Here is a 16905-nt window from a genome sequence, read left to right on the forward strand (position 1 = left end):
TCCCTTCTTCCGTGCCTCAGAGACATATGTATTTTGCTGTGACTCACAGACAAAATAGGCTATTTTGTGTATCAATACTTTGTTCTGAACATATACTTGATTTAGAGAAGCGAGGGTCATGACAGGTGACAGGTTAATCAAATATCAATCTGTTGTCTTTTCTGCCCTAAACAATGTTGGTGTATCATTTCTTGTGCTTTAAGTTTGCCGGTGTATTGTAGAGCTGCATTGCATCATACTGACACATTTCCCACCATGTGATGTAATGCACTTCTTACATCATTGCTACCTGCCATAGATATTGTTAAAATAATGTTTCCCTGACATTGTCAATTAAAACAGTTTTCTCTCCATCCATCCATCCATCCATCCATCCATCCATCCATCCATCCATCCATCCATCCATCCATCCATCCATCCATCCATCCATCCATCCATCCATCCATCCATCCATCCATCCATCCATCCATCCATCCATCCATCCATCCATCCATCCATCCATCCATCCATCCATCCATCCATCCATCCATCCATCCATCCATCCATCCATCCATCCATGTCAATCAATGAATCCCTCCATTTGAACATTTATTCACTAGTTTAACATAGCACTTTGTAACATATTTATTCCGGTACTGCCTTTCCAGATTAACACCAGTGATGTGGATGATCCCCGCAGCCAGCATGGTAACTTTGATTAGGGGAGACTTACTCTGGCTGTTGTAGCTCGAGGTCACATGCTGCGACTCCTAGGGTGAGAGAAAATGGATGAAAGCGGCGGCCAATGTGTTCAAGGAATGAACCATCAAAGGTTATTATTGATATCACAGTATTAGATATATTTCAGTCCACTCATTTAGATCTCGCTACATCAAAATGCAGCTGTACTGACAGTGCTTTTGATATTTCTCCACAAAAAAAAGGCATTTCTTTTACAGAGCAGGTGTATTATAACGTATCGTATATTGTTGTTTACATAGCTCCACGGCAGACTTAAACCTGTGGCCTGATTGTGTCAACCAAGAACATACATATATTAGCCGTAAATCTAGCTTTATGCAGTGAGTCCCAACCTTTACTGAGCCAAGGTATCTATTTTACAATAGAAAAATATCACACCATACCATCAAACAAAAATGAGACAAAAACATGAAATCATTGTCTTAATGTCAATGTATTGGCAAATTGTAAATCAGGCCTTTTAATTGACAAAAGCCTGACACACTCACAGGAAGCCATGGTTTATAATGTTGTATAAATAATAACATGTACCTTACTAACCTTGCTTGGAATGGGGAACTTTGTTTGATCAGCTTTTCCAGGAGTGTGAATGGCTGTGAGAGGGGGTGGCCAGGAGTGAGTCATCTCCTAGATTTAAATAGATATAAGCACACAGAAACAAACACACATTACTAAAGGCACTTGACAATTACAAATAATCCAGTTTACTCTTGTGGTCCAAGCAAACCAGAGCTATAACTCTGTATGAATTGAGTAAAAACAATTCTGAAGACAATTTTTGATGTGAGGGATTTATTTGTGCACTTGGATGTAGGGGAGCGGAGTTAACATTCATTTATGGTTTTGTAGACTCACACGCATCCAACTGGACTGTATTATAACTCACAATATAAAGTGAGAAGTGGATTGGGAGTTGGCAGCACACTCGGGGATCTGAGCATGAACTAAGTGCAGAGTGTTCAGTGTCCAAACTAAAAGCTGACTTCAGCTGGTTGCATTAAAAGCTAAACGGCAGCACTGCAGCAGCATTGTGATTTAATTGCTAATCACGCAGTCTCTCTCAGTTCAATTCCAGTTTCAATATGTGGGAGTTTCAATTAGTTAACAGAATAATCATCTGATGCCTGCCTTTGTGTGTGAACGTGAGCGTGTGTGTGAATGTGTGTGCGTTAGTTTTGCAATACCATTCAGTCTCAGAGGCATAACAGTGTAAAGGAAGCTGAGTCCTACAGTATGTTGAAAAATCTGCTCACGTAGCAAAGTAAAATGTAATGTAATTTTTTCTACCAAAATATGCCATCTGTCATTGAACATTTACAGCCATGTTATGTGGCGTTGCTCTACTTTCATGGGTTGGAAGGTTTTCTGTTGCACACTATCTCTGTTGGTTGCCTTCTACCGGGTAATGAATGATCTTTGTACTTGTAGGGCGTATTGGATGTATCTTTTGTTAACCTACATTTACTGTATTCCTACTTAAATTGTTACATCAACCTGCCAAAGAACTACAGATGGATCCTAGCCACTGGCTCTACATGTAAATCCTTTTTTATATAAATAAAATACAATATAACTGCGAGTCATTGCAGTCCATTATTCAGCTAGACGGTGACACAAGGAACACCGATTTTGTTTTCTGAAGTAGTTATCACATCGTACTTTGATTTAAACATCTGCCACACGCAGGTCACCGTGTGAAAGGGCTCTACAAGATGACTGACGTCACAGCTTCATCATCAAGACTCTCCGTGGCGATGTGGATGACTCATTGGATGAGTCATGGTTGTACCAGACAGAGTATGTGCATGTGGGTGAGCTGTAATGTTTAATCGATTTACCCAGGGACTTCATAGCATACACCGTGCCAGTGTAGTACACACGTGTGTGACTGCAAGTCCGATGTCGCTTGTGTTTCTGAAATGTGCATGCTCGAAGAATGACTATGTTTTGACAGACAGCAGTCCTGATTATGCATGTATGTGTAGTTTAATAATGTCTATTAGCCTCTATAAATGTTAATGTGAGTGATTACCTCAGTGAGTCACAAATCCTCCCTCGCTCCCTCATGCACACACAGACCTGTATATCAAAGTGATTTAGTCTCATTGTCATTTAGTTAAGGATTATTGGGGTTTATATGATTACAATATCTCCATTCAGTACAGAAATATTTAGGATAACAATGATCATCATCCATCCATCCATCCATCCATCCATCCATCCATCCATCCATCCATCCATCCATCCATCCATCCATCCATCCATCCATCCATCCATCCATCCATCCATCCATCCATCCATCCATCCATCCATCCATCCATTCATTCATTCATTCATTCATTCATTCATTCATTCAAACAGCTTATCCTCACTACATTATTATTATTATTATTGTTATTATTATTACTATTATTATGACCCCAATTTGAATCAAAATGGCCCTAGGATACTTGTGCTTTTACATTAAAACCAAATTCCTTTGGGGGGGGGTTAAAGGTATTCCTCTCAAAAGTAGCAAGCATTGCAAGGATTTTTCATAACTTCTGTGGATTTTGTATGTGGAAAAGATGCATACAACAACGCCCAGTGATTAGCTGATGATTGGGCCAGGGTGCATGCCTGCCACGAGCCCGAAGCCAGCTGGGTTAGGCACCAGCTTACAAGAATGTTACGAGGATAAGCTCTCTGGAAAATACTCAAATGGATGCTTGCAACCACAATGATACACTCTGAAAGATATATTTACCAGTTTTGGTCAATGCACTTGATATATAAAATGTAAGTGTTGCTTGAAAAGAGAAATTATTTGATGAACTTCTGTGTGGTCTTATTTTGCAACATACCCATCATGAAGTATGGCGGTGAGACCCTGGAACAACCAGAAAGACCCAGCTCAACCCTAATTAGGACGAGCATTTAGAAAATAAATGGATGGATGAAGTTAACACCCACATCAACCTTTGCGTCTGACCTATTGCCATGTTGTGACAGAAAAGGGAAAACAGCTGCGGTCATCTGCTTTGACGTGCCACACTTTACATTTTGAACTTGCTGATCTTTCCATTTGACACGGTTTCGAAGTACAGATTGAATTCATCGAATTCAATCTGTAGTTTTAAGCACACCCATTTTATTGACCTACGGCTCCTCATGCGGCTCACAGCTCGCGATCTGTCACACAGGCAGTTGACCAGCTTATTGATTTGTGAGAAGGGGAGGTGAATGACAGAGGGCAGAGAGTGATGAACAGGCACACAAAGAGAGCATCACAAAAGGCAGGATGGAGACAATCATGGGTGACAGAGGAAAGTGAGCCATAAGTTATTACATTATATCATATGCTGTCTCGACGGCCTTTGCAACTATCTTGGTTGGTGCTGTGATGACTCGACTCTCACCTCACTTTGGCAAAAAGCAACCAACCAAACAGAAATGTCAAAAAGGGGTTGAGAGTTTGTGATGAAATTATCTCATTACATGTAGATGAGAAACTAGGGTAGACGGAATGAGATATTTCTGCATGACGTGACTGGACAATTGTCCAAACGCTGGTTTATTGTTAACCGAAGCCAATAGAACTCCCATTACATGCATTTATCTTCTCTCCATTCAGTTCTTCCTGGCTATAATCGGTCTACTTCCAGAGAGAACAAATTTGCAAGCAAACTTAAAACAGCTGATGATCCTGGCACTGACTGTGCGTGTGTACGTGTGCAACATACCCGCAAAATCTCTTCTACACAACTGGAATCATTTGGAAGGTTGACCTGTAGAAAACAAATGGAAGACAAATAAACTGTCACTATTAATCCAAAACATTAGTGACAACATAACACAGTGTTACACGCGCTTGAGGAATGCCACTTGAAACACCCATCCATCCATATTTTCGATATTGTTTCACGGGGTTTTAATGTTTACGGTCTTTAGAATTAACTCACTCCTTGATCACTCTGAATTAATGATTCCAATTCCCTCAATTCTTCATTGTTTTCATGTTGCCTTTTCCATAAATGTTTCTGGCAGTTCGGTGGTGGTAAACTAAACTGATTCTTAATTGAATGTAGAAGAAAGAATCTTATAACATCATCAAAATTAAATGATATATGCAATTAACAGCCCAAAAAAACATGGACTGTGCTTCGCTCAAAAAACTCCAAACATGTTTTCCATGTCAGATACAACAGTGTAAAACAGGTTTGGATTTTAAACTTGAAACCCTGATACTTACAATATATTAATGAAATGTCATTTGGACCTTGATGTCCTAACAGATTGGGATATTGAGATTTTTACACTATTTACATCACACCACAATAAAAGTGTGAATACCAGGTACGGTTCCCAAAATGACTACAAGTACGCTATTGTATTGGAAAGGTGGCACAACTGACCAAATGCTTGAGTTTTAGTTATGATCAAAACAAAATCCAAGTAAACAATGAAAGGTCTTCTATAAAAATGAAAGCATAAGCCAAACAAATGGCTTTCTTGGAGCAGCTACTCTTTGCTGTGTCAGTTCAGCCAAAGTGCATGTTGTACTTCTTCCATTATTGGAAACAAATCATTATTGTCTCTGCTGGATACGCACACTGCATTGTTAACTAAACGTACCCCACACAAGTATAAATGCCACTGCCAAATGAGTGTTTCCAAAAAGCATTTGAAAACAAAATAAAACAGTGTGATGGACTAGTTCCTGGCTTGGTTCTCCCTGACAGGCTCAATAAAAAAAGGAGTGAGGGGATAAAGGAGCAGCTGGAGGAGAGGAGAGCAAATCCCTCCATAACCATAACCTCTGTCGCACAACATCACTAACTGCACCAACACGAGCATCAGGAAACATTTAGTGCCCGCGATAATGACCATGACATCATCCTCATTCTGAATTACAGCTAATAAAAACTACAAGGGACAGTGGCATATGCTATGTAACAAAAAATGACTTGACCATTAAAAGTGAAAAAACATATTGCCAATCTCTCTTCAATAATAGGGCACGAGCACTTATGGCAATGGGTAACCAAGTGATTCTAGAGAGATAGACTCACTACTTAGAAAGCAGTATGTTAGTCTGAAAACAAATAACAGTTTTATAAAGAGTAAGGTTTCAAAGAGGTAATGAAGTATTTACATGTCATTCTTAACTACAGCATTATACTAACGTAATCAAAGTTTAGCAAGAGAAATGCTCAATGTAAAATCGGTTCAGTCAAGAAGACTTGAGGAAATAGCATCGCTGTGGTGTCACGATTTGAGTCACATGACATGACTTGAGTCAAACTCGAGTCCAAAATTTTAGGGCTTGCGATTTATAAAAGACTCAGCTTGACTTTGACTTGGTAGTAAGCAGACCTGATTTGACTTAGAACAGAACAACACTTGGCTACATGCACCTCCAGACAGGCTGGCATACAGAATGTATTGCAATAAAAGACACAACAGCCTCCAGGCTCTGTGAATAGCAGCCAGCCTGTAATACATTTGAATGGATATGTGAGCGTTGCAGTGTGTGTGTTTATGAGTGGGTTTGTAACTTGAGATGAGAAATGGTTGCAGTATAAGGCTGAAATAATAATTTTTTGAGGGAAAAAACAGAAATGAAGTCTCTGCTGGAGAAGAAGCCGAGAAAGGATGACAAGAACAAAAGAGAAGAGTAAGAAGTGAGTTGGGTGGAAAATATAACCAAGGCAATTACTGAAGCAGAAATCCTTTTCTGTCTGAAATAGCTTCTCAGATGATAGACGTCTATACACATGAACACACCAACAATAGGTCTCTCTCCCTCTCACTATTTCTTGCACACGCACGCACGCACGCACGCACACACACACACACACACACATACACACACACTAGGCCTGCACCGAAAGTGAAAGAAATAATTTTATCACAAAAATAAAACCAAAATATTGGAGGAAAAATTGTGAATAAATACCAAAATACAGAAACTATAAAACAGTCAAGTTTTGCTAGCCAGTTTTAGCCCTGACAAAGGACTAGTCAGAGTGAAGTCACCTCCTTGTGAGAATCGGAATTTTTTACCTTTTATTTAGTGATATCAGAATGGTGGGCTAGTGATTGAGCATGTCTCATTGTTCTGAAATTTGGGGTTTGAATCTTGGCTCAGAGCTTCTTGTGTTTTCAATTTTCAGGGTCTCTCCATGCTTGCCTAGGTTTTCTCCAGCTATATTCAAGAAGATGCATTTTAGGTTGATTCAGATCTCTAAATTGTCCATAGGTGGACATGTGAATTGGCTCGTGATCAATCGGGGGTGTTTCCCTGACTCTTCCCCCAAAGTCAGCAGGGATAGGCTCTGACCTATAACGCTTGTAAGGATAAGTACTTTGGGAAATTGATTAATTTGGCATACCTTCTACTGGTCGCCAGTAAACTGACGACTACATAGACAAATACCGTATTTTCCGGACTATAAGTCGCTCCGGAGTATAAGTCGCACCAGAATTAAAATGCCCCAAAAAGTGAAAAAAACATATAGAAGTCGCTCCGGAGTATAAGTCGCATTTTGGGGGGCAATTTATTCGACAAAATCCCACACCAAAAACAGTCATGAACAAGCAACAACAGGCTAAACAATAGCAACAACAGGCTAAACGATAGGTATGCTAACGTGACAAATACAAACAAAGAGCTGAGAACGGGCCTGACGTAACATATAGAGTGATTAAGGACAACTATTACATGAATAACATGTTTATAAAACCATCGGTGTCACTCCAATTCATTAAATAGCAACAACAGGCTAAACGATAGGTATGCTAACGTGACAAACACAAACAAAGAGCTGAGAACAGGCCAAATAATAATAAATAATAATAATAAATATAAGAGGAGCAAAAATAGAGCAAGTGTACATACAGCAGACAGTGGACTTGGATATGGTGCTTTAAAGTGTTAATTGCTTTATTTGATGTTTTCTCCATTTTTTATGTTTTGAATATGTTCAAGATAAAGATATAAAAGCATGTGAAGTGATCAACTATACTAAAAATAACATGGGAAGTGGTCAACTATAACTTGTAAGTAAGTGATGTCTTAATGCTCAAGTAAAAATTTGTGAAATAAAACATATATAAGTCGCTCCTGAGTATAAGTCGCCCCCCCACCCAAACTATGAAAAAAAAGTGCGACTTATAGTCCGGAAATTACGGTACAAACAAAAATAATTTTTTGCCCTCGGCGTAAAAAAGGGTGTAACCTCTTTATTGTGCCAGTGTACGTATGTCTAGTCTAGTATGTCTGGGGTTGTGTTGCGCTCATCTGGGTACGCCAGTACAACATTACTTTGATATAGTAACCCATGCCTTCGTTATAATTACATATCCATTTGATTTCTGTGATGCACTTTATTTTGGAATCATCCAGTCCTCCCTCAAGCTTCTCCAGCTGGTCCAAAATGCTGTTGCGGGCTCGTAGGAGGGAGTAGAGTAACTCCAATTTTGGCCTCCCTGTACATTTTAAATTTCACTTTAAGATTATTTTTCTTTTTAAATGGTCTGCACAACTCCATTTCTACGTATATGCCCGGTGCCTCGGATCAGTGGACCACATACTATTGAAGGTCCCGAGAACTAGGCGGAGCCTCAGAATGGATCAAGATTTTCTGTTGATCCCTTTGGATTGATGTTCCCTTAAGCGAGCCCCCTCTCTGTCCATCTTTAAAACACATTTTTATGAAATGGCTTTTGACTCAACATGACACTTGGATTTTTATTTTAATGCATGTATAGCATTTTGTATGCAACTCGGGTTGTTTTTAAAATCCTCTGCAAAAAAAGGTTTAGTTGAGATGGTTAACATAATGAAAGCCAATTGAAGAAAGGGCTCATGAGTTACTATAGGTAAACATTAGATCACTAATCCTCTCTAACACTATCAGTAGTGACCTCTCGTACCAATGCCAAAGGTGGACCCCGGACAAATTTTTAATCTCTCTGGGTTAAAACTCTGTGACTGAGACTGGTACAATCAACCCATGGCTAGCCAATGGGTTTTTCTTATGGGAGGGGCTCCCGACCTTGCTTCCCCTGCTGCATCCACCAAGGCTCAAGGTATAAATACAATGATTATTATTACTCTATTACTACAACACAGATCATAGATTTTGCAAACCAAATTATAATAGTGAGGTAAAAAAATAAAACAATTTATTTTCACTTCCACTGGAGCCATACTGTCAGCTAATTGTGATTTTAAAAAATGAAAAAAGATACTTAGAATGTTTCACTAATGGAGAATGAATAACGCTGTTCGTGCAAAGCGAAAAAGGGCACAACGGAGCCCTCTGTTTGTGTATGAACCTGAAATTGTTTGTATAATGGCTCATTCGTAAACTCCACATTACAGCTGTTATTTTCTGGTGTAAATATTTAGAAATATTTATACTTATAATATTACAAATATAAATAGTATATATTTGTAATGTCTTTCAAATATTATACAATTTATTGTCTGTCATATCATTCTAAAATGGTAATATTTAATTCCCCATTTATCATATAAGTCTGAGATATCATATTACTCATTTATTCAAGTGATTAGACCCATTCCATGGTATCTTGTTTCTTTTGTAATGCAGTCAATTATAGTCATGCGTACTAGAAAAAAAAAATATATTTTGTGTCTGTGTTGAGAGAGGCCGAGCAAAGAATAAATGGCATAAGTAAAATGATCAGAAGAAGAGAAAAAAAAATGTGGCAAAATTTAATGCATGCAAACTTTTGATTGACTGATTGATTGAACATTTATTGATCCCAGGGATGGGGAAATTTTCTTTGCGTATCCTTGGAGAACTGTGAACTCACCCGCTCCACTTCCTGTTACATCTCAAAGTAACTTCACGGGATTTCTATTCAGGCGCTGACAAGGAAAAGGCTCATATTGTTTCAGTAATTACATCAAGAAAGAGAACACTGTCAACAGTGGGAGAGGTCAAAGTGTGACACACAGACAAACTTGCCACAATGTCATGGAAATAAAAAGGGTGCCATCAAAGTGTGACTGTCAGTCATACGGTTGGTGCTATTGAAGTTTTTGAAGACTGGGGTCTGCCGGGTTTGGAAAATCTTCAAGGATATTTTTTGTTCACAGACTATTTGTTTATTCAGTTTCATGTGCTCCTGTTATCATCCATATTTCAGCTGTTTACAGAGCTGCACTGACCGCCATCACTGGGATTACCAGCATGTGAGATAGATCAAAAGCTTGACTCATGGTGTGTATGTGTGTGTGTGTGTCTTTGTGGCTGTATGTGTAAGCATTCATGTGTGTGAGCAAGCAAGTGAGCATGTTTGAGTTATCTGAGGATGTCTGCATGAACTAGTGTGTCTAAAATCCTGCAGATTGTCCTGGAAAAAGCCTCTCTGACAGCCTTTTTGCACATCTATACTGTCATATTCTGTAAAACAGTCATTTTTAAATGTCTGGTACCAAATAATTTTCATTTTTATTATCATTCAGCCCACTTTTTTGACATTCTATTGCCGTAGAATTTCACAAAATTTTAGGAGACTTGTGGAATTTCAACAATGCAAACATTCCACCATTCCATAGAATTCAAGCAAATGACAGGTTCAACTTCCTCTCAAACTTCCTCTTCTTTCCCATTCTAATTTCAAACAATGTCCAAAACCTAATTGGATACTTTAAATGAGACGCCTGGAACGCCTCACCAGAGTGACATCCAGGTGGCATCATAACGAAATGCCCGAGGTTTAAATATACGATGTATGTACTTCATTTCATTGAGTGTTTAGTTTCACAGTAAACTCCAACTGGGGTGTCATCAAACATCTTAAACTACGCTCAAGAACAGCAAAATCACATACGCTACGCGTTTACTACCCAAGCATCTCGATGCATTCACGGTAACAACGTAGCAAAGTTGCCATATTAAGCACATTAACATTGAGAGAAAAAACACAATTGAAATGTTATTTATTCGTCCAACCCTAGCCAGAAGTTCCCACCAGACCCTCACAAGACATTTGGGTCTGCCAGTCACATTGACATTTTCTCCCATAATCGAAGCACCACGATCTGGGAGGGCTGCACATTGGTCCACTGGGGTGAACCCCCACCTTACACGCACTGAGCCAGGGGGCAATAAGTATGCAATCACCTGCTCAGCGCCACTTAGCGTGGGTTAATCTATAGTGGAAGAATGTCCAACCCGTCTTGCAAGGACTGGTACTAGAGCCCAGGCTGTGTGTGGAGGTGAGTCTGACTATATCTATTTGGAACTTTTCAACCTCGCATACCAGCTTGGGCTCCTTCCCTGCCAGAGAGGTGATATTCCACATTCCTACAGACAGCTTCTGTAGACGAGGATCAGACTGCCAAGGTCCCTGCTTCGAGCCACGACCGAGTGACCATTTTGGCCCCTCTCACACGTGGCGAGCCCATGGGCGCAAGCCTGGTCACCAAGAGCCATCAAGCCCTACCTCCAGGTGCTTTGTGTGGTTCCTCACCTAGGACCTGTTTGCCATGGTCAACCCTGCTAGGGGCATAACGCCCCAGGCAACTTAGCTCCTTGGATCAGTGTCACAGACAAACACCACCACAAAAAGGTGATGGCTCATGGAGGTCATGCACATGTATTTTTATTTTTTTTTAATTACCACTGCAGCTTACAGTCAACCACTTCCATGAATCATTTAGCATTTCATTTCAACCAGGTTTATACATTCACCACTCACGTTATGTCTAGGCTGTGAATGATTCGTGGCTGAATGTGACATATCCACAACCACACAGACACTGACATCCACTGAATGAATTCGACTTTCTCACAGTACTGTGCACCAAATTTCTCCCCTCCTTTCTCCTTTCATTTCATTTGTTTCTCTCTTACTTACTTCCTGCCACCCCACTCATTTATTTAGCTTTCTCTCTCCCTCCATTCTCTCTTGTCCTTCATCTTGGTTTTCCCTTTCCAAGCTGCAAAGAGGCAGATAAGCGGTTGAGGTACCATCCAATTAAATGTAGACATTGAAACATTGCTTCAAATAAGTCTGTCATTTTAGCCCTGTACTGATTGGAATTGATCTACTACACGCAAGCACTAGAGTGTAGGCAAAGTATTGTGTGTATGCGTGTGCGCTAATGTGTAAGTGTGCGCTAAAAAAAGGAGTTCATTTTAAGTTCAGAGTGAGTTCCATGTGTGGTTATTTTAGTGCAGCTCTTTTTCTATCATTCAAACCTCTAGCTGTACTATAGAGTTCAAATATACCTTTTCCTAATTTTGACATTTAAGATCAATAAATCAAAACTTGGCCAACAGTTGTCTTGCTTTCTTCATTCTTCACAACTTTAGATGTTCAAAACACAATGCTAGTCTGTTTCACAACTGTTTAGGCGCCCATGAGCAAGGCACCAACCGCGATAAACTGTTAAAAATGGCTTGTTCCCTTTGGTGATGTAATATAATTGGCTCAACAAACATTTTTTGTTTTTGTGAAAAGTGATGGGTTCGGGGATGAGAGGGTTCCACCTGGTAGCAGCCATACAATTTAATACATGCATATCAGGTACTTGTCCTTTATTGGAATCATCTTGTCAATACGTTCAATGAGAAAAATCCTGAAAATCTGAAAAGGACTTTTAAAGGAAGCATTTTGCAGAAAATTACCTTTTTAATTTCTTGCAAATATTTCTCTCTCTGGAGAGAAATTATAGAAGCAAGTAAATCTTTTGTTAGGTAACTAATTCAAAAAAATATCAAACTGAAAAACAAGTGTACTTTGACAGCTCATGATTTAAAGTACTGCTAAAGCGCACTCAATGCTGTCTTGCTGGGCACTTCTGTACGCCTCACAGTTCAATATATAACAAGTGGCCTCCACGTAGTGCTGTCCTTAGTCGTCATGGCGACAAAAGACATGCTCGCCATTGACCCCACATCACAGTGGGCAGGTTGATCTGTAGGTCATTTGCATGAGGCAGGCCTGACCATGAGAACAGGCTAATCTGAGTAAAAAAAGAGTGTGAAAAATGCTTTTTAATTATTGATTCTTGGGGTATTTTAACAAATGCATGTCACACACATTATTAGGATGCTAAAACTGGTTTTAATTAGTTTCAAAAAGGAAATATTATTTGTGTCCTTTAAAGTGTGATTTTAATTATTCAATCGGAAAGCGGTCTCATGAATTCTTGATCATATCCTCAACATTAGTTGGCTGTTAAATGCATATGAGCGAAGAAGCGAGGAGGACAAAGTGAAGAGAAGATGTGATCAATGCCATTGGACCATATAATTGCACCAAGATTGGACTGAGGTTGAATACATTAATTAGCCTTGTTTTGTGGTGAATAACAGCCCAGAACAAGTTAACTACACCATATAATTCAGTCTGTTTAAATGTGACCCCAACAAATGTACATTTATCCATCGCGTTAGTTATTTTTTGCTTTGCTTACCACTCCACTCAGAGTGAAACATTTGTATTATGGATCAGAATCAGAAAAAGAAAACGAATGAAAGAGCCTGTTCTACTTTCCATTATAATTGCCCTCAAACTGCTGCTGTTGTGTTTTTGTCTGTAGCTAAAAAAAGATAACAAAAATAATTCATTCAAATAGTCACTCTATACAAGTTTCCTGCTATGTATTTTTGTACCTGCTGACTGCTGCTATAGCGCCTGAAATTTTCCTCTGCGTATCCTGGCTTTCGGTTGCATTTCTCCAAAAGTGCTTCTTAAGTAATTTAAGATGGCAAATTGTCCATTGCTTTAAGTGACATAAAATAAGTGCTGACATGTCTCAGAAATGTAGCTTATTTGCCACCACACAGGGAATGTGAACTGACTTAGAAATGACTCCATGACATGTTTAGGCGTACTAGTAGCCATCCAAAGCTGTTGTAGCACAGAGATTCCCTTGACCACCTACTAACCACAATTTTTGACATGAGTATGATGATGAACCCTTTTTGCGACCCGCTCTGTGGTTCAGTTGTCTCTGCGTTTGATGCCCAGTTTTGCTATTAATAAGGAGCAAAATAGAAATTTTGACCCACAAATTGTGATGTGAAACCGCTTATTTCAAGCAGTGCTTTATAAGAGCTGTCCACAAAGCCCACTGGACTTCAGCTCAATTACAGTCGTTGTCTTAAAAGATTCATGTCAGCTGTACCTCAGAAATGATGCTAAGGAACATGTCAGTGATGTGAAGTGAAACTCCACTGTACTGTGTTGAAAAATATCAATGATGCCTTTATTCAACTTCAGCTCAAATTTCATCACATAATGACCAAACAAAACCATTAAGGCATTCAAACCCTTCTAGTCAAGTACGGACATACCTTTCAATTCAATAACATGAGCATGAACGTTTTCTGTAGTTTCACAAAGGTGCCTTTATTTTCGGTTGGCATAAAAAAGAAAAGCAGTATAAAGGACACATGCAGAAAGCATCCCGATGGCATTGAAATTGAGAGCAGTGAAGAGGCAATGACTGACAGATTTGTGTTTGTGTGTGCACAGCAACATTCAAGCTGAGTATATATGATTTACTCTGTTGGCAGAAAAATACGACGTATTTTTTTTGTTCTGTTGGCAGAACTTGTGTTCGTGTGTGGTCTCTCTGTGTGTGGTTCTCAGCATGATGCCTTTTTACCAACTAAATAAGTGCTTCTTGAAAGGGGGACAGCGGGTGGGTGATGAAGGGTCGTCAGCAATACAACAGGACACCGGTTAGTATTTGTTTATTCACTTACATTCATCAACTCTAACTTCAAATAGTTCTCACTGCAACACAGGGTGCATTTCAATCAATTATTAGAAAACAATTTATTCACCATGGACTTAATATATGTGCGTGCGTGCATGTGTGTGTGCGTATAACAGTAGCCTAGTGCAGTTGTATAGATGAGGTAAGGATCAGTGGTTATCACAATGAACTATTATTTCTTTTTGAAGAAATTCTCAAACAAGGATCACATATTTCGTTTGTAGGTTTGGATATGACTTAGTGTACATGTGAGATTATAATCAATTTACGCACACTGTTTCAGTTCTGTTTTTTAGACAACCTGATCAGGAGTAGGAGACTTGCATGTTTACAGATAATATGAATTCATCCCCCCCATCTTTTTTTTTATAAAGAAAACAAAAACTTAAGGGGCTTTTCTAACGTGATTTCCAATGCTCCAGTATGTATGCAGATCGATTTTGTAGACAGATTTCATTCTAGTCTGCATCCTGACAATTGCAAGGTGCCCTTGAGCAAGGCATCGAAAGCCTCAGTCTCAACTCAAGGGCGGAGTCACAGTTGGATGTAACTCTTAAATTGATTTCCGCTGCCAAGTGAAACAAATCGGACACGTGCCACGGAAGCGTAACGAAAAACATAATACGGTATCATCAGTTATTCAGTTCTTTTTCAAATGTGGATAAAAATCCAATACTTATTGAATAGCTGCCATGTGAGTGCAGCAAGAACAGATTGGCTATAATCATTCAATGAAAAACGGACGTGATCATTCATTAGAATCACTAACCCTTTTAACGTGAATCAAAAAACTTAGTCCTCCTTGATATTGCGTTACAGAAACAAAGTAAATTGGTTAGAAAAAGCACTCAACATCTGTAGGTGTGCAAGCAGTAGTGTCAGATGTGCTAGCAAAGCACTCAGGCAGGACACTGGCAATAAGCTCAGAGCTGTGAGGACAGCGGGACTTCACATGTGCGCTGGGGGAGTGTTTAAATTGAAACCCAAAGCGTTAATGTTGTACTTTATACATAGACATTATCACAGGACCACAAAATAGGAATGAGCTCGTCACACATTCTCACGTTTCTTTTCCAAATCTCTTGAACCGCTGGAACAGTTTGTTTGTTCAATCTGCCATCATCTGTACCTCCCAAAATATCCAATGTTGTTTGTAAAAAGTACAAATGTTCCTAAATATTGTGGCCCGCTGCTATTCAAATGTAACATTACCTGAGGGCAATTGTTTTTATGGAAATGCTTTGGTGAGTAATATTGTAAAATACTGTACATATGATGGAAAACACAACGATAAGAAACACAACAATCACAATAGAATTGTGTATATACCAATCTGTATCCAGGTTACGCAATTTATTGTATTGCTGTATTGTATTTTTCTTATTTTTTTTATTCTCTCCATTTTTCCACTGATCTTACCTTTCGCTTCCTCTGTACATGCATTATGAATTCTAAATCTGGGGATTTGAGGGTGTTAGGAGCTGAGGTGTAAACCACTAGTTGGTACTCAAAAGGAGAAACTAATCCAACACAAGTCTTTTTTCTCAATAGCAACTCTCCTCCCTCTTAATCGCCCCATTAGCTGCCTCAGCTTTTCTTTTATAATGTTAGCAAACATTTTCTGCCTTCAATGTACACTTCAATTTTCTGAGAGTCCGGGGAGTGTTTATTTTAGAGTAAAAATATGCTATTATGGAGACTGTATTAGAATTGAGTTGTAGGATGAAACAACTCGCATCCATCATAAAAGTAAAGTACATTTACTAATGCGGACAAAAACACAACCTCCAGCATATTATTAGATTTGCATCAACCTAAAAGAGCAGACATAAACACATTTGTTAGGGATCGGAAGATTGTCTGGCATAGGTTTAAAGGCAGATGCCTTTCATGACACAGTGTGGGTACTAGCACCGGACAGCGCCTGTGCCAGGGTGCACTAGCCAGGAATCAAACCCATACCATTTTTAGGATAGGCAACAGCATGCACCATGGCACTATGATATGAAATGTAATTAAGAAATAAGCATATATCTGAAATCACAAATTAGAATAGAAGCAATCCAGTCAATCTGCCTTCCACCTATTTAGTTTATTCGTCACAAGAGTAAAACAAAAGGGTGTTGGCTAGATTGTCATGCATTCCCTTCTCCCTTTTCTTACTTCACTCCATCCTTCTCATCTTTCTCATCTCCCTTCTCTTAACTTCCCTCCTTCTCCCTCTCTCTCTCTTTTATATTCATAGGATTTTAAAATGTCTGTAATAGCCCTGCTAGATCAAAACACTCTTTCCCCCACTGTGTGTGTGTGCGTGTGCGCCTATGTGTGTGTGTGTGTGTGAGAAAGCTTTTTCTCTGTGCGTATTTCTATCTGTGTGTGTGTTTGTGTGTGTGTACGTGATTTGCATATCA

The 16905-nt window shown here is 39.2% G+C and overlaps 1 protein-coding gene across 4 annotated transcripts in view; it reads right to left on the reverse strand.

The window, feature by feature from the left end:
- Window positions 1-16905, reverse strand: part of aff2 (AF4/FMR2 family, member 2) — a 116160-nt gene that overhangs the window by 40157 nt on the left and 59098 nt on the right. For 2 of the 4 annotated variants that reach the window (XM_049733838.2, XM_049733832.2), the window contains exons 5-7: window positions 4464-4508; window positions 1282-1368; window positions 713-749 (exon numbers count right to left, since the gene is read on the reverse strand). In XM_049733838.2, the coding sequence (XP_049589795.1) occupies window positions 713-749; window positions 1282-1368; window positions 4464-4508 (169 nt within the window). Of the gene's footprint in view, window positions 1-712; window positions 750-1272; window positions 1369-4463; window positions 4509-16905 lie in introns of all 4 variants that reach the window. The other 2 variants (XM_049733822.2, XM_049733815.2) reach the window with 1 other exon arrangement.

Source organism: Syngnathus scovelli, chromosome 1 (assembly GCF_024217435.2).
Source record: "Syngnathus scovelli strain Florida chromosome 1, RoL_Ssco_1.2, whole genome shotgun sequence".
Taxonomy (NCBI): domain Eukaryota; kingdom Metazoa; phylum Chordata; class Actinopteri; order Syngnathiformes; family Syngnathidae; genus Syngnathus; species Syngnathus scovelli.